Below are 27,846 nucleotides of genomic sequence, written 5' to 3'. Positions count from 1 at the left end.
GGGCTATAGGAAACGTTTTTACAAGGGCAATGGCTTTGAGCTGGAAGAGAGGAGACTTAGGCTGGAGCCCGCAGCCTACCCCAGCCCCTTGTCTGAGATCCCTGGTGCCCCCAGCCCATGTCTCTGACCCCTGAAGCCCTCAGCCCATGTCTCTGATCCCTTGACACCCCCAGCCCACCCCAGCCTGTGTCTCTGACCCCTGACACCCCCAGCCCACCCCAGCCTGTGTCTCTGACCCCCGACACCCCCATCCCTCCCCACTCCACCTCTCCCCTCTCCTGGCGGCGCCGCGGTAGGGGCGGGGGTGCCGCGCGGGGGGGCGGGGCTCGTGGCGGCGGCGCGGGGGCGGGGCTCGTGGCGGCGGCGCAGGGGCTGCCGGGAAGGGCCGGCGGCGGGGCGATGGCGGCGGCGCGCGGCCGGGGCTGCCCCCCGCGGTGGCGGCGCCGGCGGTGGTGGCGGTGAGCGGACAGCAGGGTGGCGGCGGCGATGCGCGGGGCTCCTGGCGACGATGGAGGACCGGTCCCACAAGGTGCTGCTGGCGCTGGTGATGCTCTTGCTTTTTGCCGTGATCGTGCTGCAGTACGTCTGCCCGGGCACCGAGTGCCAGCTCCTGCGGCTCCGCGCCTTCAGCCCCTCCGCCGGCGCCGCCGACCCGTACCGGGCGGAGGACGAGACACCGGCGCGTTTCGTTCCCCGTTTCAATTTCTCCGCCGGCGATTTGCTGCGGCGGGTGGACTTCAACATCAAGGGGGACGACCTGATCGTGTTCCTGCACATCCAGAAGACGGGCGGCACCACCTTCGGGCGGCACCTGGTCCGCAACATCCAGCTGGAGCAGCCCTGCGAGTGTCGCGCCGGGCAGAAGAAGTGCACCTGCCACCGGCCCGGCAAGCGGGAGACCTGGCTCTTCTCCCGCTTCTCCACCGGCTGGAGCTGCGGGCTGCACGCCGACTGGACCGAGCTCACCAACTGCGTCCCCTCCGTGGTGGACAACAAGAAGGAGGTTCGACTCCGGCCCTCCAGGTGAGGCCGTGCTGGGGCACCGGGGCCTTTCGTGTGGGGCTTGCCTTGGGCCCCCCCCCAGCTCCTACCCTGGTGGCTCCCGTGACCACCGAGTCCTCCTCGGTTTGCGGTGGCGGGATGGGAGCTGAGGACCCGCTGGGCGCAGCGGTGGCGGGGCTGCTGCGGCAGTAGAGGGGGTGGGGTGTTGTGAGCTCTTTCGGTACCGAGCAGCCCGGCATGGAACAGGGCGCAGCACGGAGGGCAGCCAGGGCTCCGGGCAGCCAGAGCGGCCCGGGGCTGCTGCGGTGGGTGCAGCGTCTGCCCCGAGCTCTGCGGAGCAAACAAAACGCGGCCGGCCCTTGTTCTGCTGCCGGTCCAGTGCTTTAAATGGTGTCCCGCGGGCTGCCGCGGTTGTCGCTGCAGGCGGGCACAAACCGGGAGTTGCAGAGTCCGGTGCTCAGCAGCACGGACACCCTGCCACACCGACAGGCCCGGCACCCCGCAGCTCGGGGACTCCCCCGGTGCGGCTCTTCTGCGGCTTACACAGAGGCCAGGGTCCTTCCGCTGCCTGCTGTCTCCTACAGTTTTCCCATCTCGGGGCGGGGGGTGTCACCCCGCAACAGCATGCCAGGAATTGACGGTGGGTTTGGGAACGTTCATGAGCAGCTGCGTCTTGTTACTGCTGAAGTTGAGCTTGTGTGGGTGGTGGTGGCCTTGCCAAATGTAAGAGGTTACTCCTTCGGCTGTATTACCTGCAAATATTTGCGCTGCCCTTCAGCCCTAACCTTGTTTATATCGCGTCTGCCTTTTGGATTTTAGTGACACTGCTCCCTTCATCCCTGCAGCTCCCTTTGAAGTTGCAAACCTCGCCTGACCTAGGTGGTTGCCGGAGTGCTTGCCCCTGACTTTGAACAGCCCAGCCGGCTGCCATCTGAGCAGCCAGGACCTCCTTCCTCTGCTCCTGGCGCTGTTTGGTCACAGCCTACCTTCCCTTTGTAACAGACCCGCTGGCTTTGGCCCCGGCTGGGCACGCAGCTGTGCCGTGCAGCAGAACAGCTCAAGGCTTTGGTGGTGTCTTTTTATGTCGCTTTGCTGGGAAACTGGAAACTAGGGTATCGCTCCTCTTGTGCTGCTAGACTGACGGCAGGTCCCCTTACAATGAGGGGACTGTTACATACCGTGCTATCTGAAGTCAAGTCTAAGCCCAGATTCACTTGAAATAGAAAGCAATTTCTTTCTAGAATTCTTTTTATGTAGTGTGACACTACACTGCCATCTAGTAGAAAAATGGTTGGTGTCATTATTTTCCTGTACCCGAGAAGCAGCTCTTTATGAGACTTGGCTATTGTGATTCCTGCTCTTTTGTTTCCTCTCCTGCTTTAAAATTTAATTGTCTCGTTTTTGTGACATCCCCATTTGCAAACATCGGGAACCAATTCCTTGCCCTCTGGGCCTATTAGCTTCCTGTTTGCAGGCAACTGAGCCTTCCAGGCTCCCTAGTTTATCTTACCTGTCCTAGAAACGTGGTGTTTGTCAGCAAAAATGGAAATTGCATAACATGTGCTCTCTTTTGCTGAACAGCGTCCAGTGATCTTTCTTTCTCTTCCCTCAGAGATGGTTCTGACCTGCAGAGTTGGGACAGGGATTCCCCTTCCTTCCCCAGAGACAGGTCTGCCAGTGCTTGGGGTTAGCCTTGTCCTCCAGAAAATGTGGATAGTCCTTGTCTTGAACCCATCACCTTAGGCAGAAAGGCAACACCAGGCTTCCAGAGCTGAGTTTTTTTCTGTAGCTTTTTGCCTTTGAGGTTGGTTGGTTTGTTTGTTTCCCATTGGATTACCAAGTATCCCTTTCTGAGTCAAAACATGTTTTGTGTACCTGCCCAAGAGTTCAGAGTGATGGTTCCTGGTCCAGCAAATTGTGTAAGTCATAGCTGACTTCTGAGAGGTGGCTTGGGGTTGAAGCTAGGAGAGAGGGATGAAAATGAAGCTGTGATGATTTTTGTGTTAGGTAGAGGTCTGCTCTCTCCCAGGCTTTGAAATGATGTTATGTTTTTAATAACAACCTCATTACACACAGCTTGCTTAATAGCTGTAGCTATTCTCCCAAGTAATGTCTTGACAAGCAATTATTTGGGCTGCGACCTCTCTAAATGTTTAAAAATACAGGAAGAGAAGAAGTTCTTCAGCTAACAATGGTCCCTTCAAGTCTTCCTGACCAGTGTAATACTTTGTCTTTTAGTTTGCATTCTGGATTTGATAACATTCAGCTGGTAACTACTTAATTAGCACCTATTCCTGGTGTCAGTGGTTGGGGTTAATCTCAGTGCTTTCTGGACTGATAAAAGCTTCTTTCAGAGCAGGTGGTGTGGAATGAGGCTGAGTGGAGGAGCCAGCCTGGCTGTTACTGTTGTGGGGCTTTTAGGAGAAGCCTGACCATCCTGTGTTCAGTTCTGGGCCCCTTACTGTAGGAAAGGCATTGAGTTGTTGGAGTGTGTCCAGAGAAGGGCAACAAAGCTGGGGAAGGGTCTGGAGAACAGGGCTGGTGAGGAGCAGCTGAGGGAACTGGGGATGTTTAGTTTGGAGAAGAGGAGACTGCGGGGAGACCTCATTGCTCTCTACAGCTCCCTGAAAGGAGGTTGGAGTGAGGTGGGAGCCAGTCTCCCAAGCAACAAGTGAAAGGATGAGAGGAAATGGCCTGAGGAGGGGAGGTTTAGGTTGGAGATTAGGAAAGATGTCTTTGGTGCAAGAGTGGTCAGGGATTGGAAGAGGCTGCCCAGGGAGGTGGTAGAGTCCCCATCCCAGGAGGTGTTCAAGAAATGTGTGGCCATGGCACTTGGGGACATGGTGTGGTCAGGTTGACAGATGGACTTGATGATCTTAGAGGACTTTTCCTACCAAAACAATTCTATGATTTTGTGATCCTGGGCTGTGTGTGCTGGGTTGGTGCTGGTGGGGAGGGAAGGAGCAGCAGAGCCCTGGTGTGCAGACCCTGAGAGAGGAGGACGTGACTTGGGTGAGTGCTGGGCCCATTTGAGGAGCATTCTTGAGGCAGGGAGCAGAATTTGTTCAGAGGCAGAGGATGGTTTCCTCAAGTGATGCTTGGCTTGGCTGAGGTGGGAATTCCTGAATTTATAATCAAGATGATTAAAAAAGTGAGAGCTGCTGTGAGAGTGCTTTGAGCTGCCTGGCAGCTGTACAATGCAGCCTGTAGTGACTGTGGGCTGTGTAGCCTTGCCTGGGAATAGCCAACTGAGCACTCCTTGTTCCAGCAAACTTTTTTAGCTCACACCTGTGTGTGATTCCTTTTCACAGAGGTTTGCCTTGAGGGCCATGGAGAGTCTGTCAGATTGCTGCTTAGCAGGGCTGTTCTCTTCAAAAGCTGCAGCTTTGTTAGTCTGGAGGATGCTTAGTCCTGGGTCTCTTGTGGCCCAGAATTAGGTACACCACAGTATGATGTGTTGGGACCATTCTGGAGGGCATGCCCATGAAGAACCTGATGTCTGCAGTGTTCATCCTCCAGCCTCTGCTCTTAATCCCATCGCTCTGTTTCTTTGGGAATTGCAGTGGTGAAGGGCGGATTCCTGCACTGGAGCAGCAGAAAACCTCAGTTGGCTGTTGTGATTTTTTTTTTTTTTTTTTTTTTGCTTGGGGTTTAACACAATGATGCTTTCCTCACTATGAACCTGTGGGTTCCCAAAACTTGGGTTGCTCTGTAGGAGTGCTCTGTGCCCTTAGTACAAAGTAAGTAGCTAAATGAATCTCCTTCTCCTACTTTGAGCCTTCCTTGTGCTAGAGGAACAGGAATGTCTGGGCATGGGGAGAGGGATTTTTGTTTTAATCTTTTTCTTCCTCAGTCCCATCAGAGTACACATTTTAGGTGCCCCCTGTACTGCTTGTCTCCTCTTCTACCAGTGCTGCTCACCACTGCAGCATCCAGAAATCTCAGGAGAGAGAAGGGGAAGGTGCAGCCACAGCTGATGCTGTGGATGGTGCTCTGGATTTGCTGCTTGGGAGGTTGGTGGAAGGGGCAGATGGGGGAGGGGGGGTAGGCAGAAAGGAGGGGATTGTCTCAGCTGTTTGGCATCGGTGGTGAGAAAGGAGAAGTGTGCCTTTTTCTAGTCATGAGTGACTGACTTGGGTCACTTGATTGATTGTGGAAACCTCAAAGCTTTTGGCATGCTGAGCAGCGGCAGCATCCAAAGTAACTGCATGAGAGCATCACACAAGTGAGACTTTGCTCAGCTCTGGCTAGTTAGTATGGGGAGTATCTACCCAAACTTCTCTGTAGCAATACATCCAGTGGCACCATTGCAACAAACAAGAGGCCTAGGGGTTAGCCTGGAAAGTGTAATGAGACATGGGAGCAAATACAGATACCTACCTTCTTATGTGGTGTTGTGGCTTCATACCCTTGTTGGGTGAGAGATGCGGCTGTGGTTTAAGGTTGGACTGAGTTTGGTGTCCATCTTGGGTAGCATTAAAGGGAAGAGACATTCTCAGCTGAGAGAGGGAACTTGCAGAACTGCTTCTGGAGCCAGAAAGTCTGAGAGTGAAAAAAAAAATTATGCTGCTGGTACAAGCCTATTGGACCAGGACCAGAGATGGTGCCAAGTGGCTTTTGGGAAGCTCAATGCTGGTACCACATTGTTGTGGTGTGGGACATAAGCCCCTGGTGATGCAGAAGTGTTTTATTTCTGTTAGTTAAACTGTTAGTTTCCTGTTAGTTAACTCTTCCAAGTTAACTCTTAGGAAGAATATGAAGAAAAGATGCATTAAAACATTTCCCAGCAAACTGGAAGCAGTCGCTGCATGTGGCTCTGTTGGCTGAACACTTTAATCCTCATGCTCTTGGAAGCGGGGTGGGATTTGCATCTGTGAATCTCATCTGCTCCGTGGTCTGCTGCAGTGGGCCCAGCTCTTTACAAGGCCAGCTGCTGGCAGAGCCCTTGGAAGAAGGTGGTTTTGCTGCAGCAAGGTTGCCACCAGCCCTGGTGTGAGCTTGGGTCCAACTGGAGCAGCCTGGGTCCTGCACGGGTTTTCCCATGAAGCTGCTGTTATGTGGAGTGGAAGAAAAGAGTTGTGTCAGGGAGATAAAAATCACCTGGAGGGGGTTGCTTCTTAGGGAGGCTTACTCAGGAGCTGCTACTGAAACAGCAAAGGTGATCGAGAGTAGAAGGGGATTAGCTCTGTTGTTTCACATGCAGTGCTGGAATTTGGGGAATAGTTAAGCCCTAAAGTGGTACTAAATCCCATGTAGGCAGGAGAGATGCTGTAGGGTCCCACAGCACCTCAAGGCTTGGGGTGGATAATAAATGCAAGAGGTGGACAATTGAAAAATTCTGGATGCTGGTGGAGCAGACACCATTTCCAGGCTGAAGGAATTGGGGCTGATCAACCTGGAGGAGGCTCCAGGGAGACATTGTGATATCTGAAGGGGACCTACAGGAAGGTTGGGGAAGGGCTGTCTGGAAGGGCCTGTGGTGGTAGAATGAGGGGTGATGGTTTGAAACTGGAGCATGGGAGATTTAGGTTGGATATCAGGAGGAAATTCTGCACAGTGAGAGTGGTGAAATACTGAACAGGTTGCCCAGGGAAGTGGTGGAGGCTCCATCCCTGGAGACATTCAAGATCAGACTTGTTGTGTCCCTGGCAGCCTGATCTAGTTGGAGGTGTCCCTGCTGCCTGCAGGGGGGTTGGACAAGATGACCTTTGTAGGTCCCTTCCAACCTGATGCAATCTGTGAATCTGTGAGGTCCTCTAATGCTGCTGCTTTGGGGTTAAAGCCTAGCTGGGGATTGCAGCCTGCAAAGAGAAGGGGAGCAGCATGGCTGAGCTGGAGGCTGTGAGCAAGCAGATGGGGTGACCTGCTGTAACTTGGGTCCTGGCCAGAGCACCAGGAGGGTGCCTGCCTGCCCTTGAAATACCCATCACTGAAACTTCCCCAGGAAAAAACTCTGCAGCTATTACAAAACAGGAATAAAAAGGAACAGAGGGCTTTGCAGAGATGCCACCAGGCCCCAGTGACTCTGTGCTGCTTCACTGATCAGCAGGATTTCCTAATGACCCTGATTGTTTCTCTGCTGCAAGAGAGGTCAGGGATGGGAACAGGCTGCCCAGGGAGGTGTTGGAGTCCCCATCCCTGGAAGTGTTCAAGAAACCTGTGGCTGTGGCACTTTGTGATATGGTTTAGTGGCCATGGTGGTGTTGGGTTGATGGTTGGCCTGGATGATCTTAGAGGTCTTTCCCAACTTTATTGATTCCATAATTCTGTTTCAATGTGGCTGCACAGATTGCAGGCTCACAGGTTGCATCAGGTTGGAAGGGACCCTCAAAGGTCATCTTGTCCAAATGCCCCACAGGCAGCAGGGACACCCCCAACTAGATCAGGCTGCCCAGGGACACATCGAGTCTGATCTTGAATGTCTCCAGGGATGGGGCTTCCACCCCTTCCCTGGGCAACCTGTTCAGTATTTCACCATTCTCACTGTGCAGAGCTTCCTCCTGATGTCCAACCTAAATGATGACCTCAAAGGTCATCTTGTCCAATCCCTCTGCAGTCAGCAGGGACGCCTCCAACTAGATCAGGCTGCCCCGGGCCACACTGAGTCAGATCTTTTCTACTACTCAGTGAGGTACACAGTGAATGTTACTTTGCTGCCTGCATTTGTGTCCACAGCAGCTCCATTTTCCTACCTGGCATCTGGTGTGACCCAAACTGGGTCTGTTTTTGGGGTGTTGGAAGCAGTAAACCAGCCCACAGAGCAAAAAAAGGGACTTTGGGGGGAAGGGTAGGGGATTATTTCCCTAAGTACAAGTGGGTCTTTCACCTAATCCCATTACAAGGCCTGACCTTGAAAGTCTTGGTTATAAACTTGTTCATGGGTTTTGAAGTTTGCACTATAGGATGTGTAAAGCTCTCTAAATTGGCATCACTGGGTTTGCAGATAAAGTGTTGGACTTCTTAGGGGACATCTTAAAAGGGATTAGAAAAAAAGAGATCATTTCCCATATTAGGTCTCCTCAGTTCTGCTCTAAACCTTTAATAAAGTGCAAATTGACTTTTAGTTATTTAAAGGCTGTGTTTCCTACTGCCTTTTAAATTTGGAGAATTTTCTTTGTGGGTGGTTAGAGAGGAGACATTAATTGTTGCAAAATTAAATCCCAGTGATTGCAGTTGAGCAGGGAATGAGGCAGAGGCACTATTCCTTGGGCTGCTTATTCCATTTGTTACCAGATTTGGTTCTCCCTGAAGAAGGCAGTGGGAGGGCTACCAGGATGAATGAGGGACTGGAGACCTCACCTGGAATATTGCATCCAGTTCTGGGCTCCCCAGTTCAAGAGAGACAGGGATCTGCTGGAGAGAGTCTGAGGGAGGGCTCCAAGGATGCTGAAGGGACTGGAGCACTGCCTGGGGAGGAGAGGCTGAGAGCCCTGGGGCTGTTTAGTCTGGAGAGGAGAAGGCTGAGAGAGGATTTAATAAATGCTTATAAATATCTGAGGACTGGGGGTCAGGAGGGAGGGGACAGGGACAGGCTCTGCTCAGTTGCACCCTGGGATAGGACAAGGGGCAATGGATGGAAACTGCAGCACAGGAGGTTCCACCTCAACATGAGGAGGAACTTCTTCCCTGGGAGGGTCCCAGAGCCCTGGAACAGGCTGCCCAGAGAGGTTGTGGAGTCTCCTTCTCTGGAGCCTTTCCAGCCCCATCTGGATGTGTTCCTGTGTGACCTGTGCTGGATTCTCTGGTCCTGCTCTGGCAGGGGGCTTGGACTCGATGATCTTTGGAGGTCACTTCCAACCCCTAACATCCTGTGCTCCTGTGACCTCAAGGATCATCCAGTTCCAATCCCTCTACTGTGGGCAGGGACACCTCACACTACATCAGGTTGCTCACAGCCACATCCAGCCTGGCTGCAAAAACCTCCAGGGATGAGGCTTCCACCACCTCCCTGGGCAACCTGTTCCAGTGTCTCACCATCCTGATGGGGAAGAATTTCTTCCTAACATCCAATCTGAATCTACCCATTTCTAGGTTTGCTCCATTCCCCCTAGTCCAGCACTGATGCTGCTGTAGTAAGAGGTGGTTACATTTTTCTCCAGAAGGTGCCTTTCTGCTACGTTTTTTTAAATATTAAACTGAAACTATAAATACCTGCTTCAACTAGATCAAAATAGACCCAGATTGTGCCTTGTGATTCCTGTTTGTAACTTTAGAACCTTTAACGAAGGTTGGCAGAGGCATTTGGGGTTGTTCAGTTTGGAGATGAGGAGGCTCCGAGGAGACCTTATTGTGGCTGCTCTGGTGAGACCCTACCTGGAGCACTGTGTCCAGCTCTGGAGCCCCTAGTACAGGAAAGATATGGAGGTGTTGGAAGGTGTCCAGAGAAGGGCCACAAGGATGAACAGAGGGCTGGAGCTGCTCTGGAGACAGTCTGAGAGAGTTGGGGTTGTTCAGTCTGGAGAAGAGAAGGCTCTGAGGAGACCTTTTTGGGACCTTCCAGTATCTGAAGGGGGCTACAAGAAAGCTGGGGAGGGACTTTTGAGGGTGTCAGGGAGTGATAGGACTGGGGGGAATGGACCCAAGCTATAGGAGGGGAGATTTAGATTAGACTTTAGGAAGAAGTTGTTCCCCATGAGGGTGGTGAGAGACTGGCACAGGTTGCCCAGGGAGGTGGTGGAAGCCTCATCCCTGGAGGTTTTTGCAGCCAGGCTGGATGTGGCTGTGAGCAACCTGCTGTAGTGTGAGGTGTCCCTGCCCATGGCAGGGGAGTTGGAACTGGCTGAGCCTTGAGCTCCCTTCCAGCCATGACAATTGTGTGGTTGTGTTTGGAAGTCAAGCACCACCTGTGGGCTGTGTGTTTTCAGCCAAAGGGCAGTTTTTAAGTTGGAACAAGCAGAGCATCAGTTCAGAGGCACATTAAGCGAGATTAATTTGTCCCTCATTTATTTAATCTGAATTGTCAGGAATTATGTTCTCTGGTGATGTAAATGTCGACAAAAATGACTTATTAGTAGATTTGATTGCTTTTTAAATTTAACTAGCAGAGATGCACTGGCATGCCTAAGAGAATTGCTCTGTTTTTGTGTGAACAGTTCAGTGCCTAATGAATCACTTCAATGTACTTTTCTGAAGGAAAGCAGAGCAATTTAAATGTGCAATGCATTGATTTACCTCAAATGGATTAGACCTCTGTGTGCAATCCTTTGCATTCATTTACTTTCTGCACAACTGGAATAATAAAGGCAGCATTTCTGCATGGCATCAGCCCCAATTAACTCACCCAACTTGCTAGAAAGCAAAATGATGTATAGCTGGGTGAAAATGGGATGTGGGAATGGATCTTTCTGAGAGGAGATAGGCCTTGGGGAAGTGCTTCTGGATCATAGCATGCCAGCTTGAGTGGCTCTGGGAACTATGCCAAGGGCAGGACCACGGGGCTGGATGGAGCTCACCAGGGCTGGGACTCTGTGTGTCCTGTCTGCCCCCACGAGCACAGAGTGTCTAAAGTGCTGATTAATTGTGTCTACAGTACTTAGGGTTTTGTACTGATTAATTGTGTCTAAAGCACTGATGGTTTTGTACTGATTAATTGTGTCTAAAGCACTGATGGTTTCTTGACTTTCTCAATACAAATTCATATATTTAATTTGGTGCAACTCTCTGTTTGGGTTTGTGTCAGATTTTTTCTGTTGTTGTTGTTTGGTTGGTTTGGTTTGTGTTTTGTTGTTGTCATGTGCCCAGGTTTTGTTTTCTGAATTGACTAAAGAAATGGTACAAAAGAGATACTCTGCAGTGAAGGTGGTGAGACACTGGAAAAGCACAGAAAGCATTTGCAGCAAGCTTGATTTTGATGCTGTCTCTGCAAACTCTGAATACAGAAAACCTTGGACCTCTATCCCCAAACAATGGCATTCTGCATGCTTCTATTTTTCCCCCCTAATTTCATTAGATACTTAGACTGCAGATTAGGAAGAAATTCTTTAGAATGAGATTGGGGAGACACTGGAACAGGTTGCCCAGGGAGGTTGTGGATGCTCCCTCCCTGGAGGTGTTCAAGGCCAGGTTGGATGAGACCCTGAGCAACCCTGGGCTGGTGCAAACCCCATGGCAGATGGGTTGGAAGGGGATGCTCTTTGAGGTCCCTTCCAACCCTGACCATTCTGTGAATCTGTGGGAAAATTTGTAACTCCAGATTTGAGCATATTTTACTGCTTTAGCGACTTTCCTCTCCTTGCCCTCTTCCTCTCCCCATAGCTCCAGTGGGGAGCTTTCCTCTCCTGCGACTTTCCCCTCCTGCAGCCCAGGCGTGTGGCCGGCTCGGCGCTGGCCGAGCAGCAGGACTCCTAAACTCCGGGTAATTCCTTGTTTAACCACTTAGCTGCAGAAATGGCGCCGGGGCTTTGTTTGGCTCTGCTGGGATTACCGTGGCCGAGCAGCCTTGTGACTCTCAGCCTTTTTCGGAATTACCCGTGTAGGCTTCTTACATACTTGCGAGGATTAATTCCTTTTCCCCCCTGCCTCCCCCACTTCTCAATCGGCTAATTCCACTGCAGGCAGCTGCCTGCCCAGATGTAAACGGGCAGGGAGGCAAAGCTATGGAGCATCCCCAGCTGCTGCCTGCCTGCCTGCCTCCCTTGGGAGGCCAATTCTCTGCTCCCGGTTTGGGGCTGGGATGCTCGCCTGAGCAATGCCTGTTGGAATTTGCAGCATCTTTTAGGGCAAGGAAGCTGGTGAAGGGTCTGGAGGACAGGGCTGGTGAGGAGGTTGGAGATTAGGAAGAATTTTGTTACTGAGAGTGGTCAGGGATTGGAACAGGCTGCCCAGGGAGCCATGCTGCTGCCCCTGGTTCACTCTTCTTGCCCCTGCATTCCTTGGGTGAAAGGTCTGGGGGGAAAAAGGCTGATGAGGAGCAGCTGAGGGATCTGAGGTGGTTTAATCTGGAGAAGAAGTGACTAAGGGGAGACCTCATTGCTCTCTACAGCTTCCTGGAGGGAGATGGGGGTTGGTGATTTCTCTGGGTATCAGGTGATAGAAGAGGAGGAAATGGCCTGAAATTGCACCAGGAGAGGTTTAGGTTGGAGATGAGGAAAAATGTCTTTGCTGCAAGGGTGGTCAGGGATTGGTACAGGCTGCCCAGGGAGGTGGTGAAGTCCCCATCCCTGGAGATGTTGAAGAAATGTGTGGCCATGGTTAGTGGCCATGGTGATGTTACATTGATGGTTGGAGCTGCTGATCTTAGAGTTGTTTTCCAAGCAAAACAATTCTCTGATTCAAAGCTACTCAGAACAGGAGGTGCAAGATTGTTATGCTGGAGGCTGAAGGCAGCATGGTGATGGGGTTGGGGAGGTAGTGCTGCTCCTGCCTTCCTCTTCCTCCTCCTCCTCCTCTTCCTTGGCAGCAGGCAGCAGAGAGGGGAGCGTGGATTATCGTGGGTGATTGATTTGCTGCTGCTGGCAGTCGTACAGTGTGTTCTGGGACTAATAGGGTAGCACCGAGTTATTGAGGCGTGAGTGAAATGAATCACATTGGCGATGAGTAACAAGGAGCAGGCTTTGGTATTTATGAATAATTAACACAGCAAAGTTTTTCTTAAACAGACATGAAGAAATGATTTAATTTCCACTGTGAACACTCTGTAAAATTAATGAAAGGTAATTGCGTTTGCTAATGCGAGACTAAGAAGCCAAAGCAATCTATTCTTTAATTTATTAATATATTTTTCTTTTTGGGATGTTTAAAGTCTTACAGCTGATGTAAACAGTGGATGCATAATTCCTACAGTAGAATTTCCTTGTGTTTTAACGATCCAAGAAGGGTGGGGTTTGTTGAATTAAGTCTATTGATAAGTCGCTGCTGTGGTTTCCGTCCTCTCGTGTATGTCTGGGTGAGTTTTGTGTGTGTCTGTTTAATTTTTGTCTTTAGCTATTTATATTCCATGTATAAATACATATAAACAATATAATAAGTGTAAAAATAAAAATATAAATAAATATTCATAGATAAACATCCAGTTATGGGTATATCAATATGTAAAATACTTAAATAAACTCATATAAACATAAAAATAAATATCTTTGTATGAACATCATTATATGCATATAAATACATAGAATATTTAAATAAACTCATATAAACAATATATAAGGATAAAAATAACCCTGGAGGTTTTTAAGGCCAGGCTGGATGTGGCTGCTCTAGTGTGAGGTGTCCCTGCCCATAGCAAAGGGGTTGGAACTGGATGATCCTTCAGGTTCCTTCCAACCCTAAAAATGTTAGGATACTATGTAAACATATAAATACTCAATCACATATAAACATAGTTATATGTATACAGATATATAAATAAATACATATAAACAATAAATATATAAACCCCATATAATTATATGCATATAAAGATACATAAATACATAACATTTAAAAGCATGGAAACAATATACAAATATATAAAAATAAATATCTTTGTATGAACATCATTATATGCATATAAATACATAAAATATTTAAATAAACTAATATAAAACATATATAAATATATAAATAACCCTGGAGGTTTTTGCAGCCAGGCTGGATGTGGCTGTGAGCAACCTGCTGTAGTGTGAGGTGTCCCTGCCCATGGCAGGGGGGTTGGAACTGGATGATCCTTGAGCTCCCTTCCAACCCTGACAATTCTATGATTCTATATAAATATTTAGATAAAAACATAGTTCTATGCATATAAATATTAACCAATATAAATAAATATACAAACAATATAGAAATATTTATATAAACATATCTAAAGATATATAATATTTAAATAAATTATCTAAACAATATATAAAAATATACATATGAATCCAAATATCTTTATATAAACATAGTTCTATGTGTGTAAATACATGTAAATATATAAAATATTTAAACAAACACATAGAAACATTATATACAGAAATATTTATATATAAACATATAGGTATGTGGATATAAATATAAAAATAAATAAATATATACATATACACTTCTATATAAACAGTTTTAGTCATATGTATATAAATATATAGAAATATAGAAAATATTTAGATACATATAATCAACATATAAATCAATATATAAATATAACCCCAAATATCTGTATATAAACATAGTTATATGTGTACAAATACATATAAATATATAAAATATTTAAATAAATACATATAAACAATATGTAAATGTATAAATATTCTTATATAAACATAGACATACAGGTATTTAAATATATAAAAATATAAATACACATATATATACATTTCTATACAAACATAGTTATGTGTATATATAGAAATACAGAAAATATTTAGATACCTATAATCAATATATGAATAAATAGATAAATATAAACCCAAATATCTGTATATAAACATAGTCATATGTGTATAAATACATCTGTGTGTATAAATACCTCTAAATATATAAAATATTTAATTAAATACATATAAACAATATGCAAATATATGTAAACATATAGGTATAGATGTAAAATATCTAAATAAATACATAAATATATACATTTGTACATAAATATATACATTTGTACATAAATATATACATTTGTACATAAACATAGTTCTATGAATATAAATACATCTAAATATATAAAATATTTAAATGTAAACAATATATAAATACATAAGCATTCATATATAAACATAGAGGTACATGTATATAAATATATAGAAATATAGCAAGCATTGAGATACATATAATAAAAATATAAACAAATATATGAATATAACCACAAATATCTGTATATAAACATAGTTTTATGTGTCTAAATACATCTTAATATGTGAAATATTTAAACACATAGAAATAATATATACATAGATAAATAAATATTCATATATAAACATATAGGTATTTATTTAAAGTATTTAAATACATAAATATATACATATACATTTATATATAAGCAATTATATGTATATTAATATACAGAAATATAGAAAATATTTAGATACATATAATCAGTCTATAGATATATCAGGAAATAATTTTATGTGAACATAGTTATGTGTACATAAACACAGAATTACAGAACATCTTTAAATGAATGACTGTGAACCATATATAAATAAATATATGAGTAAATGGTTGTGTATAAATATATCTTTATATGTCTATAAAGATACCTACATAAATAAAACAACATAATGCTTTTGAGTGGCTAACTGGGCCACATTTCCCTTTCTCCTCCCTCTACCCTTCCTCCTCAGTAGTTCCTGCTTTTAAAGACAAAACTCATTTAAGATACTGCTTATATCCAGCTTTGAGTGCAATCTCCATCTCTTTAGGCTGGGAAGGAAAAAAAAAAAAAAGTAATCATCATTATTCTTTAGAGGCTTCTAAGTCATGAGGATCCATGAAGGGGTGAGCCTCAAATCGTGTTACTTCTTGGTTCTCAGCTGCTTATCCGACTCTGAAGGAGCCAGACTTGTGCTGTGATAGAAGTAAATCTGTGCAGCTCTGAGGGAGATAATCTGGCTGTGTGAAACCATTCTGCACATCTCCATAAAGGCATGAAGAAGACTGTTGCCTTTCATGAGGTCCTTGTAGCAAACGCTCCTAATTTCCCATCATCAAAGGGGCTGTGAAGTTTTGATGCTTTTAGAGGTCCAAGTAGCTTGCAAGATCAATTCTTCCCTTTACTCCGTTTTTGTGGGGGGTAAATTGAAACCTTGCAAGGCTTCCAGGCAGTAGGAATGCGCTCATTCAGGCTGCTGTTTGGGATCCTGCAGCAAAGGCACAAATGGAGTGAGTAAAGCACTCTCTGCAATTGCTTATTTTCTCTCCAAGCTTCCTTAGTGTTCAGACTAAAGCAACTGTTTTAACAACCCCTTCCACCCCCCCCAAAGAACTAAAAAGTTTCCTTGGTCAATGCCAGGGAAGCTGCTTTTGAGAGTTGCTTTTTCAAGGGGAACTGAAGGCAGAGCATTTCCTTTAAGCCGTGGGAAAGCTGTTCCCTGGAGCAATCCCAAGTCATTCTGAGATGGTTTCAGTTGTTGGTTTTCTTTTCTCTTTTTAATTCTGGGTTCAGAGAAAGTTACTGGGAATGTGGTTGTGTCTTGCTTGAGCAAAAGCTACCCCAGGCACTAATTTTCTCTCTGTTTTTGATAGCAGCTAATGCATCTTGGAGATGGGGGTGTTCAGGATGGAGAAGAGGAGGCCAAGGGGGAGACCTCATTGCTCTCTACAGCTCCCTGAAGGGAGGTTAGAGCGAGGAAGGGGGGCAGCCTCTTCTCCTTGGTGTCAAGAGACAGGACCAGAGCAAATGGTTTAAAGCTGTGCCAGGGGAGGTTCAGGCTGCATGTTAGGAAATATTTCTTCACTGAAAGGATTCTCAGGGCAGTGCTGGAGTCAGCATCCCTGGGGGTGTTCAAGCAGCGTGTGGACCTGGTACTTAGGGACATGGTTTAGTGTTGACCCTTCAGTGCTGGGTTGAGGGCTGGACTGGGTGATCTTTGAGGTCTCTTCCAACCAGATGGGTTCTGTGATAGGAAAAACACTGCTGGAGCCTTCTTCCCATGGCACTTGTTGCCCATGGAGGACTTTAATGGGACTGGATGTGGGTGGAGGCATCCGCCCCTGCAAGGCTCTCAGAAGGACAGCAGGCATCATTCCTCCTGGAACTGATGTCACCAAATGTAGATAGGGAGGAAGATAGCTGTGTGGCTTCTGCCTTTCCCAGAGCTCTTTGTTTTTCTGTGGGGGTGTTGGATCTAATCAGTGCAGTGGCAGTGGGGAGAAAGAAGACAAAAGCGCTCAAGGAAATGTCAGACGCAACAGGATGTGTCTGCTTGATGATAGCTGAGTGACTTGCAAAAACCCACATAAATAGCATAAATTAGGCTTTAACTCCTTCAGTTTTTGAGTGCTGCAAACCAGTCACTGCTGAGAGAAAAACCTTTTGTGTTGGCATGGTCTCCCTGCTACCTTCTCTCTTTTCCTGACTGTGCATCTTCAGCTGAAACTTAGTAGGGTTGTTTGTGTGGTTTAGTTTGGTGATTTGCAATAACTTTAGGATAATAAAGTGTGGAGTAGAGTTTTGGCTTTCAAAGAAAGCTGACTTAAAGGTCGGCTGCTTGGCTTTCTGGTGGCAGATTGCTGCTGAGGTCTGTCTTCCTGGCTCATTTCTACATAGGAGAAAAGTGATGGCTAAACTTGGGAACAGGGTTTGAGAAGACAGATCTTTACACCTGGGATGAATCCCGTCTCCATCACCATGACTGTCCTCTTCCTTTCAACCTTTGCCTTGCACAGGTAGTTCAGCTCTGCCTCAGGATAACTTTCTATGTGTGGATAGCAGAAAGGATGTTGGATTTCCTGGTCTGACTGTGTCTTGTGGCTCTGCTGGTGATCTGAGGTAGATGCACTAGAAATACTCCGAAGTGTTTCACTTGAATTCAGGGAAACTGTAGTTCCTCAGCAGAAACCCAGTGTGCTGTACACTGCCCTGTGCTGGTATCCTGTGGGGGCTGCTGTTCCTTCCCAGGAAGGAAAGAGGAAGGCTCCCTGACTACATAGCTGCTGGTCTGTGGTCATGCTGCTTGGTGTGGAGCTCTTCCACAATGTAGTTTTCATCTCCTTTCATGGACAATGCAGTCTCTGACTTCACTTTTTGGAAGGAATGACTTGAGGAGATCAGAAACTTGGTGCAGTTGTCCTAAAGTATGGTCCAAGCATGCTTTGAAGGTTTGTCTGTGAGCCTTGTGCTGTGGCTCATAGAAAAGGATAGTGAGAAACACTTAGGACCTGCTCTTCTAAACAGGCTATCTAACACCAGATGTCCTGACCAAAGTCAGTAGAAACGAAGCATTGCTGCTCTGCTTTAAGCCATTGCTTTGTCTGCTTGCAGTGGGTGAATGCTGAGGCTGCATCTGCTCCAAGTGGAGAGGACTTGATCATCAGAATGTGGAGGTAGAGAAGAGACTTAAGAGAAGCTGTAGTCACTTCCCTCTCTCTCTCAAAACACAGTTTGCAAAACTATCCTACAGAGCCACTTAAACCAGTCCTGCTTCTGGAAGTGGTTAGGGTTTTATGTATATATATATATATAAAGAAATAAATAAATAAATAAATAAATAAATAAAATAAATATATATATATATTTTATATATATATATATAAAATAAAATTGGTCAGTGTATCAGGCAGCAGAGGGGGGCAGGGGAGGGCAGGGAAACAACCACAGAGAAAGGGCTTAAGACTGGCTGAGCTCATGGCTAGATAACGATTTGGTGGAGCCCGGATTAGGCTGGGATCCAGTTATTTGTCAAATATCTAAGCAGATTGTGTGACTTGGCCCTGGTGGCTCAGCACTTCTGCTTCAGGATTTGGTGCTGGTGTGCTCAGCCCAGCCTGCTGCTCTTCAGCTGCAGCTGAGCTCTGGAAATAGGAGGTTTAGGGGCTGACAAAACCTGGTGTATTAAATGGAGCCCAATTAATTGTCCTTTGGAAGCAGCAAAGTTTCAAGGAATCTGAGGCTCTCTTGTTTCTCATCTAAAGGGATTTATTTTTTTTTTCTTGTCCTTTCCTGTTATTTTCCTGAAATTAGCAGCAGATGTTTACTTCTGTTTTTCCTCATGTGTCACCTGATGTAATTAGGATGAATTGCTTCCTCCAATGACCTGTGTATTCATAGAATCATGGAATGGTTTCAATTGGAAGGGACCTTAAAGATCATCCAGTCCCAACCATGGCAGGCACACCTCCCACCAGCCCAGGTTGCTCAGGGCCTCATCCAGCCTGGTCTTGAACACCTCCAGGGAGGGAACAGCCACAGCCTCCTTGGGCAACCTGTGCCAGTGTCTCACCACCCTCACTCTAAAGAATTTCTTCCCAATCTCTAGTCTCAATCTCCCATCTCCCAGCTCAAAGCCATTGTCCCTCATCCTATCACTCCCAGCCCTTGTCAGAAGTCCCTCCCCAGCATTCCTGTAGCCCCCTTCAGGTACTGGAAGGCTGCTCTAAGATGTTCTTGGAGCCTTCTCCAGGCTGAACAGCCCCAACTCTCCCAGCCTGTCCCCACAGCAGAGGTTCTCCAGCCCTCTGATCATCCTTGTGGCCTCCTCTGGATCCTCTCCAGCAGCTCCAGGTCCTTCTTGTGCTGGGGGCCCCAGAATTGGAGGCAGTGCTGCAGGTGGGGTGTGAGCAGAGCAGAGCAGAGGGGCAGAATCCCCTCCCTGTGCTGCTGCTCTCCCTGCTCTGGATGCAGCTCAGCACTCAGCTGCCTGCTGGGCTGCCAGGGACCAGTGCTGGCTCCTGGGGAGTTTGTCATCAGCTGTATTCACAGAGGAGTTATGGCTATGAAGGACAGTACCATACATTATATTTTCCCCCTTACAATAAAAATATTTAATATCTTACATGATGGTCTATCAAGAGAAGTGAACTTCTGACCTCCTGTGATTAGAAGATCTTTTAAAGGGTTTTTATATGTCTCACAATACAGATTGGAATCCCTGTGCTTGTACCTGTTGCTTATACTGGGGGGGTTAGGTTGGTTATATCCCAAGTTCTGGCATCTGCTGGGAATGGATGCTCAAGCTGAACTCTGATCATCAAGGGAAGCTCACTCAGTGTCTGAAGCAAGTGTCTGGCTTTGGGCAGCAGGTGTTAACCAAACTGCTTTCCTGTGACTTTCACCTCTGCACATTCAACTTACCCAGGACCTGTTTCCATGGTGAGGAGAGCTTTGGGATGGAAACCTCATCTGCCTCCAAACACAGGGCAGGTAGCAGTCACAGGATCTCAGGATGTTAGGGGTTGGAAGGGACCTCTGGAGATTATTGAGTCCAACCCCCTACCAGAGCAGGACCAGAGAATCCAGCACAGGTCACACAGGAACACATCCAGATGGGGCTGGAAAGGCTCCAGAGAAGGAGACTCCACAACCTCTCTGGGCAGCCTGTTCCAGGTCTCTGGGACCCTCCCAGTGGAGAAGTTCCTCTTCATGTTGAGGTGGAACCTGCTGTGCTGTGCCCCTTGTCCTGTCTCAGGGTGCACCTGAGCAGAGCCTGTACCCTCCCTGTTGCCCCCCAGCTCTGTTTGGACACAAGCATTTGCAGATGGCTTGCCTGAAAGCCTCTTATTTTTACAGTGTGGCAGATCATTTCAGCTGAGGCAGAGGATGGACTCAATTTTCTATGGAAAGGGAAGATGGGCATCTGGGGTGGGATATAAAGGCAGCAACTGCAGTTCTGGGCTCCCAGAAGCCTTCTTGTGTCTGTAAGACTGTGTTGGGCTCTCTTGCAGCATCTGGGAGATGTGCTTCCTTTTGGAAGTAAGTTAAGGTAGGGCTGAGAGATGCTGAAGAGTTTATTATAGAATCACAGAATGCTGGGGGTTGGAAGAGACCTCCAGAGATCATCCAGTCCAACCCCCCTGCTAAAGAGCAGGTTGCACAGCATCAGAATGTCCAGGTAGCTTTTGAAAGTCTCCAGAGAAGGAGATTCCACAACTTCTCTGGGCAGCCTGCTCCAGGGCTCCAGTACCCTCACAGCAAAGAAATTTGTCCTTAAGTTCAAGCAAAACCTCTTGGGTTCCAGTTTGTGCTTGTTGCCCCTTGTCCTATCAGTGGATACCACTGAAAAGAGCCCAAACCTCTCTTCATGACCTCCACCATTTAGCTATTGTTTAGCTCTTCATGACCTCCACCATTTAGCTATTGATTAGCATTGGGAAGGTCCCCTCTCTGTCTGCTCTTTTCTGTGCTGAAGAGCCCCAGGTGTCTGAGCCTCTCCTGCGCCAGTGTGAGGTGATAGTGAAATCTGCAGTGTGGTAGTTGGTGGGAGTCAGCCTGGGATGTCTGGGGAAGGGAGGAGCAGAACTCAGCCTTTTTTAGCTCATGTGGACAACAGCCTTCTATTTTACAAGCTTTTGCCTTTGCTTGAGCAGCTGAGATGGAACATGGTAGAATTAGCAGAGTAGGGTTAATGGCTGGACTTGATGATCTTGAAGGTCTTTTCCAACCTAAATGATTCTATGATTCTGTCTCTTTTCTGTTAAGAGCAAAAGCCTTTGCTGTAGTGCAGGTGCCAGTGCTGGGGTGTGCTGCAGTCACTTATTGCATCTCTTGGCTTTGATCCTTGGTTGTGGTGTAGGAGAGCCACAGAACAGCTCAGGAAGGTGTGGTGGGGAAGTGGTTTTTAGTCTCTGGTCTAGACTGACGCCTGTGTCCCAGGCCCAGAGTAAGCTCAGATTATTCCAGGCTGCAGGGCACCATCAAGCTCTTTGGGGTCACCTGCAGCACCCCTGGTGCCCACAGCCAAGCCAGCACTGCCTGCTTTCCCTCCTTGTGGTCCCCCCAGGCAGGGAGAACAGAGGAAAGATTTCTGGGAGGAATATCAGAAGGTTTGTTGGTTCCCTTCCCTGGTTAAAGACTGAGATTCTCTTTTTATTTTCCCTGTTGTTTTTGTGTTAAACAAGAGCAACCTCTCTGCAGCTCCACTGCTGCTTGGGCTGGGAGCAGGGTGAGGATCTGCTTAGCAGAGATTTTTGTGGTACAATTTATTGTTGCTCTGCTTGAACCTGAGGGATTTTGTCTTCCCTTCTCACTTTAAACAAGATTATTTTATTTATTTATTTAGCCACTAATGGAAAATTTCAACTTGTCCTCCACTTAACCACGGTTCAGGCTTTTCCAGGAAAATGGAATGAATCAGTGATGCCTCTCTGGTTTGCTGCTTGTCTGCTTTAGCTGCTTCTATCATTTGTATCGTGGATTTGGATTGCAAAAAGGCTGCCTTCTGTCTCCACCAAACTGGCATTGTTTTCCAGACAAGAGAAGAGAGCCAGCATCTCTGAAGTGGTGGATTTAGGAAGAGGGTGAAGCTGAACAAGGGCAGAGGGACACTTCATACAGCACAGTGTTTTACTGAGCTGAGAGGGTTTGTTTCTAATGATGTGCAGGGGTGGGCATCCAAGAGCAAAGGGCAGCTTCCCATTTGACAGCAGCTGAACATGAGCCAGTGTGTGCCCAAGTGGCCAAGAGGACCACCAGCATCCTGGCCTGGATCAGCAGTGGTGTGACCAGCAGGAGCAGGGTAGGGATTGTCCCCTTGTACCCAGCATTGGGGAGGTCACACCTTGGGTACTGGGTTCAGTTTTGGGCCCCTTACTCCAAGAAGGACATTGAGGGGCTGGAGGGTGTCTAGAGAAGGGCAATGAAGCTGGGGAAGGGTCTGGAGAACAGGGCTGGGGAGGAGCAGCTGAGGGGTTTTCAGTGTGGAGAAGAGGAGGCTGAGGGGGGACCTTACTGCTCTCTACAGCTCCCTGAAAGGAGGCTGGAGCCAGGTGGGGGTTGGGCTCTTCTCCCTAGTGACAAGTGATGGGACAAGGGGAAGTGGCCTCAATTTGCACCAGGGGAGGTTTAGGTTGGATCTTAGAAGAAAATTCCTCACTGAAAGGGTTCTCAAAGACTGCCCAGGGGAGGTGGTTGAATCTCCATCCATGGAGGTATTGAAAAGAGGCAGAGCTGTGGTGCTGAGGGCCATGGTTTAAGCACCAGCCTTGGTTGGATTGGATGATCTGAAAGGGCTTTTCCAACTGAAACTGTTCTATGATCCACAGCTGCTTGGCTCCCTTGCTGCCACTCACTCCTTGAAGCCTGCAGCACTGTCCTAGAGGTTCCTTCTTGATGGTTTGACATTTCACAGAGACTCAGTGCTCTTTAGATTGATGTCCTGAAGTGTGGGCTTAAAAACTCAAAACAGCAAATGCCTGCACTGCAAGGGATGTGACTGCCCTGGGTGTTATATTACAGAAGTCATGATGGTTAAGTGGAATATCTCTGGAATCTTGTGTTATCAAGAGGTTTATGTTCCCCTCTAATTTTTTTGTGGAGAGTCATTTAGATGCTTTCCAGATTAGAGCATAATGGAACTGGCAGCTGTAAGTGTTCAGAGGACTCCATTACATGTGGTGATTTAGTGGTTAGGCACAGTTACTTGGGAGCTGTGTCAAATTTAACACCAACCTTCAAAACCACATATTGGGAAATCCAAGCCTCCTTCCTCTGAGATGCTCCTCCAGCCTCTCTGAGAAGAAGGCACAAAGCTGCTGCAGGCAGTGGAACATCTCCCTTACGAGGCCAGGCTGAGGGAGCTGGGGCTTGGGGCTTGGAGCAGAGCAGCCTGAGGGCTGCCCTCATGGCTGGGGATAAAGATGTGCAGGGCAGTGTGGGGAGGATGCAGCCAGGCTCTGCTCAGGGATGGCCAAGGACAGGCCAAGGGGTACTGGGGCAAGCTGGAGCAGAGGAAGTGCCACAGGAACAGAAGGGAAAACTTTGTCCGTGTGAGGGTGACAAATCACTGGAGCAGGCTGCCCAGAGAGGTTGTGGAGTCTTCTTCTCTGGAGATATTCAAAACCCACCTGGATGTGTTCCTGTGTGAGCTGCCCTGGGTGATCCTGCTCTGGCAGGGGGGCTTGGACTCAATGATCTTTCAAGGTCCCTTCCAGCCCCTAACATTCTGTGATTTTGTACAGCAAGGTACAAAAAGCAGTTTGGAGGGAACAGCCTGATGGTGGAGTAACAACTCGGTGTAAGAAGCAAACCAGCAAGCAGCTTTTCCCAGAGAATGTTAGTTTTTGCCTCTTTCTTTCCACTTAATTGAAATCCAGGATATTGGTGGTGGCCTTGCTTGGTTTGCTTGTTTCCCCTTCTGCTTAGAGGTGCAGGTGGAGGCAGCCCTGATGGAGCTGGAGCAGGACAAGTTCTACATGATGCAGACCAGGGTCTCCTTCCTGCAGCAGCAGCACATGGTGCAGGGCTCCAGCTGCCTTCCTATGCCTGAAGGGGTCCTATAGGAAGGCTACAGAGGGACTTTTCATGAGGGTGTCTAGAGACAAGACAAGGGGGAATGGTTTGAAGCTGAGAGAGAGCAGGGTTAGAGTAGAGCTGGGGGAGAAATTCTTCAGTGTAAGGGTGGTGAGGCTCTGGAACAGGTTGCTCAGAGTGGTTGTGGCTGCCTCCTCCCTGAGGGTGTTAAAGGCCAGGCTGGATGAGGCCTTGGGCAGTCAAGTCTAGTTCAGAGGTGTCCTTGCCCATGGCAGGGTGGTTGGAGGAGATGATCTCTGAGGTCCCTTCCAGCCTAAGCCATCCTGTGATCCCTGTTAGAGACAATGATGCCTGTTGTGATGAGTGAAGAGCTTCCTCCCCTGGCGGGTGTCCACCCTGGAAAGCAGATCATTCGTGCCCTGCACCAGCTCTGTCTTAAATTGGCTGAGGAATTGGATCTGCTTAGCTGTACGAATAAGCACTGGATTTTTGCTGTGTAAGCTGTTTGCCACACAGTTAATGCTGGCACCACAGAACTCATTAGAGAGCTGTATGATAGCACGAGAGGTTAAGAGCCAATATGATACCACCAAAGTGCTCCAGCCTGACAAAGAAATGTCACTGCACCCTCCTTCAACACTTGTAATCAGTGGTTCCTGATTTGCCCTGGCTCTTGGGAGCAGTCGCTGAGAGGAAAAGCTGGTGTGGTTTGGGCTGTCAGACAAAGGTGCAACTTTGGACATCCTTCATTTTTCAGGCCTGGATTTCACAGGCTCACAGGATGTTAGGGGTTGGAAGGGACCTCTGGAGATCTTCAAGTCCAACCCCCCTGCCAGAGCAGGGCCAAAGAATCCAGCACAGGTCACACAGGAACACATCCAGATGGGGCTGGAAAGGCTCCAGAGAAGGAGACTCCACAACCTCTCTGGGCAGCCTGCTCCAGGGCTCTGGGACCCTCCCAGGGAAGAAGTTCCTCCTCATGGTGAGGTGGAACCTCCTGTGCTGGAGTTTCCATCCATTGCCCCTTGTCCTATCCCAGGGTACAACTGAGCAGAGCCTGTCCCTGTCCCCTCCCTCCTGACCCCCAGCCCTCAGCTATTGATAGACATTGATCAGATCCCTCTCAGCCTTCTCCTCTCCAGACTGAACAGCCCCAGGGCTCTCAGCCTCTCCTCCCCAGGCGGTGCTCCAGGCCCTTCAGCATCCTTGGAGCCCTCCCTTGGCCTCTCTCCATCAGATCCCTGTCCCTCTTGAACTGAGGAGCCCAGCACTGGATGCAATATTCCAGGTGAGGTCTCACTCATTAGCAAGTTGCTGAGCTTCATTTTGGTGATGGGACAGCATTTTGTCACCTCTGAAGCAGTGACAGTACAGAAACCACAACTGGAGCAGTGCTTTCTGAGTATATTTTATAAACCTATTTCTTCTTCCTTTTTTTTTTTTTTTCCCCTCTTTAAATTAATTCCTCTTGGCAACTCAACTGAGCATTTGCATCATTGCTATCATCATCTTAAAATCAAACCTGGTACCTACAGCTTTTCTACTGTTGCTTTTAAAGGAATAATTTCATATTCTCTTCCTCTTCTTTTTCCCAGTGGACTCTCTTCATCCTGCTCTCATGACTTCTCTTTTTTTTTCCCCCTGTTTAATTGCTTTGGTATTACCTTGCATCCTGCTTTCACTTTTTAATTGGCAATCACACCATGTCTGCAGTGGAAGAGAGGGAATTTCGCTGTGGAATTGAAGGCAAAGATTTGGAGCACTGTGTTGTCATCTAATGAGGAAAGTACATCCTGCTTCTCTTTGTAGAACCGTGGAATGGGTTTGGTTGGTAAACACCTCTAAGATCATAGAATCATCCAGGTTGGAAAAGACCTCAGAAATCAAGTCCAACCTATCACCCAGCACCTCATGGCTAACTAAACCATGGCTCCAAATGCCACATCCAATCCTTTTTTGAACACCTCCAGGGATGGTGACCACCACCTCCCTGGGCAGCACATTCCAATGGCCAATTACTCTTTCTGGGAAGAACTTTCTCCTCACCTCCAGCCTAAACGTCCCCTGGCACAGCTTGAGACTGTGTCCTCTTGTTCTGCTGCTGGTTGCCTGGGAGAAGAGACCAACCCCCACCTGGCTACAGCCTCCCTTCAGGTAGCTGTAGACAGCAATGAGGTCTGCCCTGAGCCTCCTCTTCTCCAGGCTGAACACCCCCAGCTCCCTCAGCCTCTCCTCACAGGGCTGTGCTCCAGACCCCTCCCCAGACTTGTGCTCCAGACCCCTCCCCAGCCTTGTTGCCCTTCTCTGGACACCTTCAAGTTTCTCAATGTCCTTCTTAAATTGAGGAGCCCAGAACTGGACACAGGGCTCAAGGTGTGGTCTAACCAGAGCTGAGTACAGGGCAGGATGACTTCCCAGCTCCTGCTGGAGTCCAAATAGTTTCTAACTCTACCAAGGCTGGTGCTGAATCATGGCCCTCAACACCACATCTCTGCCTCTTTGAAACACCTCCAGGGATGGGGATTCTGCCACCTCCATGCCAGTCTTTGAGAACTGTGAAGGAGTTCTTCTAATGTCCAACCTAAACCTCCTCTGCTGCAACTTGAGTGCATTTCCTCTTGTCCTGAAATTTAAAGTGCACCTGCTGCTGTGGGTGGTAGAGATGCCATCAGAGGAGCCTTTGCTCTGGGGAGACCTTAGAGCAGCAGTTCAATACCTGAAGGAGAGCTACAGGCAGGCTGGGGAGGGACTGTGCAGAAGGGCCTGTGGGGATAGGATGAGGAGCAATGGTTTGAAACTGGAGGAGGGGAGATTTATGTTGGACATCAGGAGAAAGTTCTGCACAATGTGGATGGTGAAATACTGGAACAGGTTGCCCAGGGATGTGGTTGAGGCCTCATCCCTGGAGACATTCAAGATCAGCTTGATGTAGCCCTGGGCAGCATGATCTATAGATGTTCCCCCTGGCTGCAGGGGGGTTGGATGCCCTTTGAAGGTCCCTTCCAACCCCATGCTATCTGTGAACCTGTAATTGGGTAGGCGAGAAGGGTCTCACCTTGGCTGATGGACAAGTCTGTGTCTCTGAGCTTTGCTTGGCCAGCTGCTCAGCCTGGCATTTGCACTGTAGCACAATGAGGACCATCAAGATGATTTCAAAGTTAGAAAGGTCTTTTTCCCAATGGATTGGGATGCCCTCGGTTCCCTGATATTCATTCCCCATTCCTGGATGCTTAGATGCAGCTTTTGTGCCATTTCTTTGCACTGGTTGTGCTGGCCCAGTGTAAAACAGCACCAGAAACTGGGAGGCAAAGCTGCTTATAATTTTGCCTGCTTCTTGCCCTGGCTCCTGTCTGAACCACCCAGCCAGTTTTGTTAGCAGATCACAGAATGGTTTGAGTTGGAAGGGACCTTAAAGATGATCCAGTTCTCCCCACCCTGCCATGGGCGAGGACACCTCCCACTAGCCCAGGTTGCTCAAGGTCCCATCCAGCCTAGCTTTGAACACCTCCAGCTTTGAAGCCTTCACACCTTCTCTGGGCAATCTGTTCCACTGTCTCACCTGGAACATCACCCCCCTGGTGGGGGAAGATGAAGACTTCAGCTCTGCTGAGTTAGTGTATAAATAGCTTTTACTAGAGGAGTTCAGGCTGTGCTGTAATGTCTGTGCTGGTTCCTGCACTTAGTATTTTAGGGTTCTTAGAGTATGGCTCAGACTACTATTGATTGCTGCTTGGAGGTGCCTGTAGTTAGCGTAAAACAGGAAAGTACAACTCGTGTTGTGGCCACTTAAAAATACCTCAGAGCATCCAAGGAGCTTTGGAGGTCACAGTTCAGACCTTTTGGCACAGGGCTGTGGACTGCATGAAGAAGAGTGTGGCCAGCAGGGCAAGGGAGGTTCTCCTCCCCCTCTACTTGGCCCTGATGTGGCCACATCTGGAGTATTGTGCCCAGTTCTGGGCTCCCCTGTTCAAGGACAGGGACTTGCTGGAGAGAGTGCAGCAAAGGGCTACAAAGATGATGAGGAACATCTCTCTTGAGGAAAGACT

At 47.9% G+C, this 27,846-nt stretch overlaps 1 protein-coding gene across 1 annotated transcript in view; it reads left to right on the top strand.

The window, feature by feature from the left end:
• The first annotated feature begins 508 nt into the window (after nt 1-508).
• The window catches only part of HS6ST2 (heparan sulfate 6-O-sulfotransferase 2), a 219,768-nt gene continuing 192,430 nt past the window's right edge, over nt 509-27,846 (top strand). Inside the window, exon 1 of the mRNA XM_054388722.1 lies at nt 509-1,023. Coding sequence (XP_054244697.1) covers nt 509-1,023 — 515 coding nt within the window. The remainder of the gene's footprint in view (nt 1,024-27,846) is intronic.

The sequence above is a fragment of the Indicator indicator genome, chromosome 17, assembly GCF_027791375.1.
Source record: "Indicator indicator isolate 239-I01 chromosome 17, UM_Iind_1.1, whole genome shotgun sequence".
Taxonomy (NCBI): Eukaryota; Metazoa; Chordata; class Aves; order Piciformes; family Indicatoridae; genus Indicator; species Indicator indicator.
Note: the sequence above shows the minus strand (reverse complement) of the source record. Positions and strands in the feature narration are given on the sequence as shown.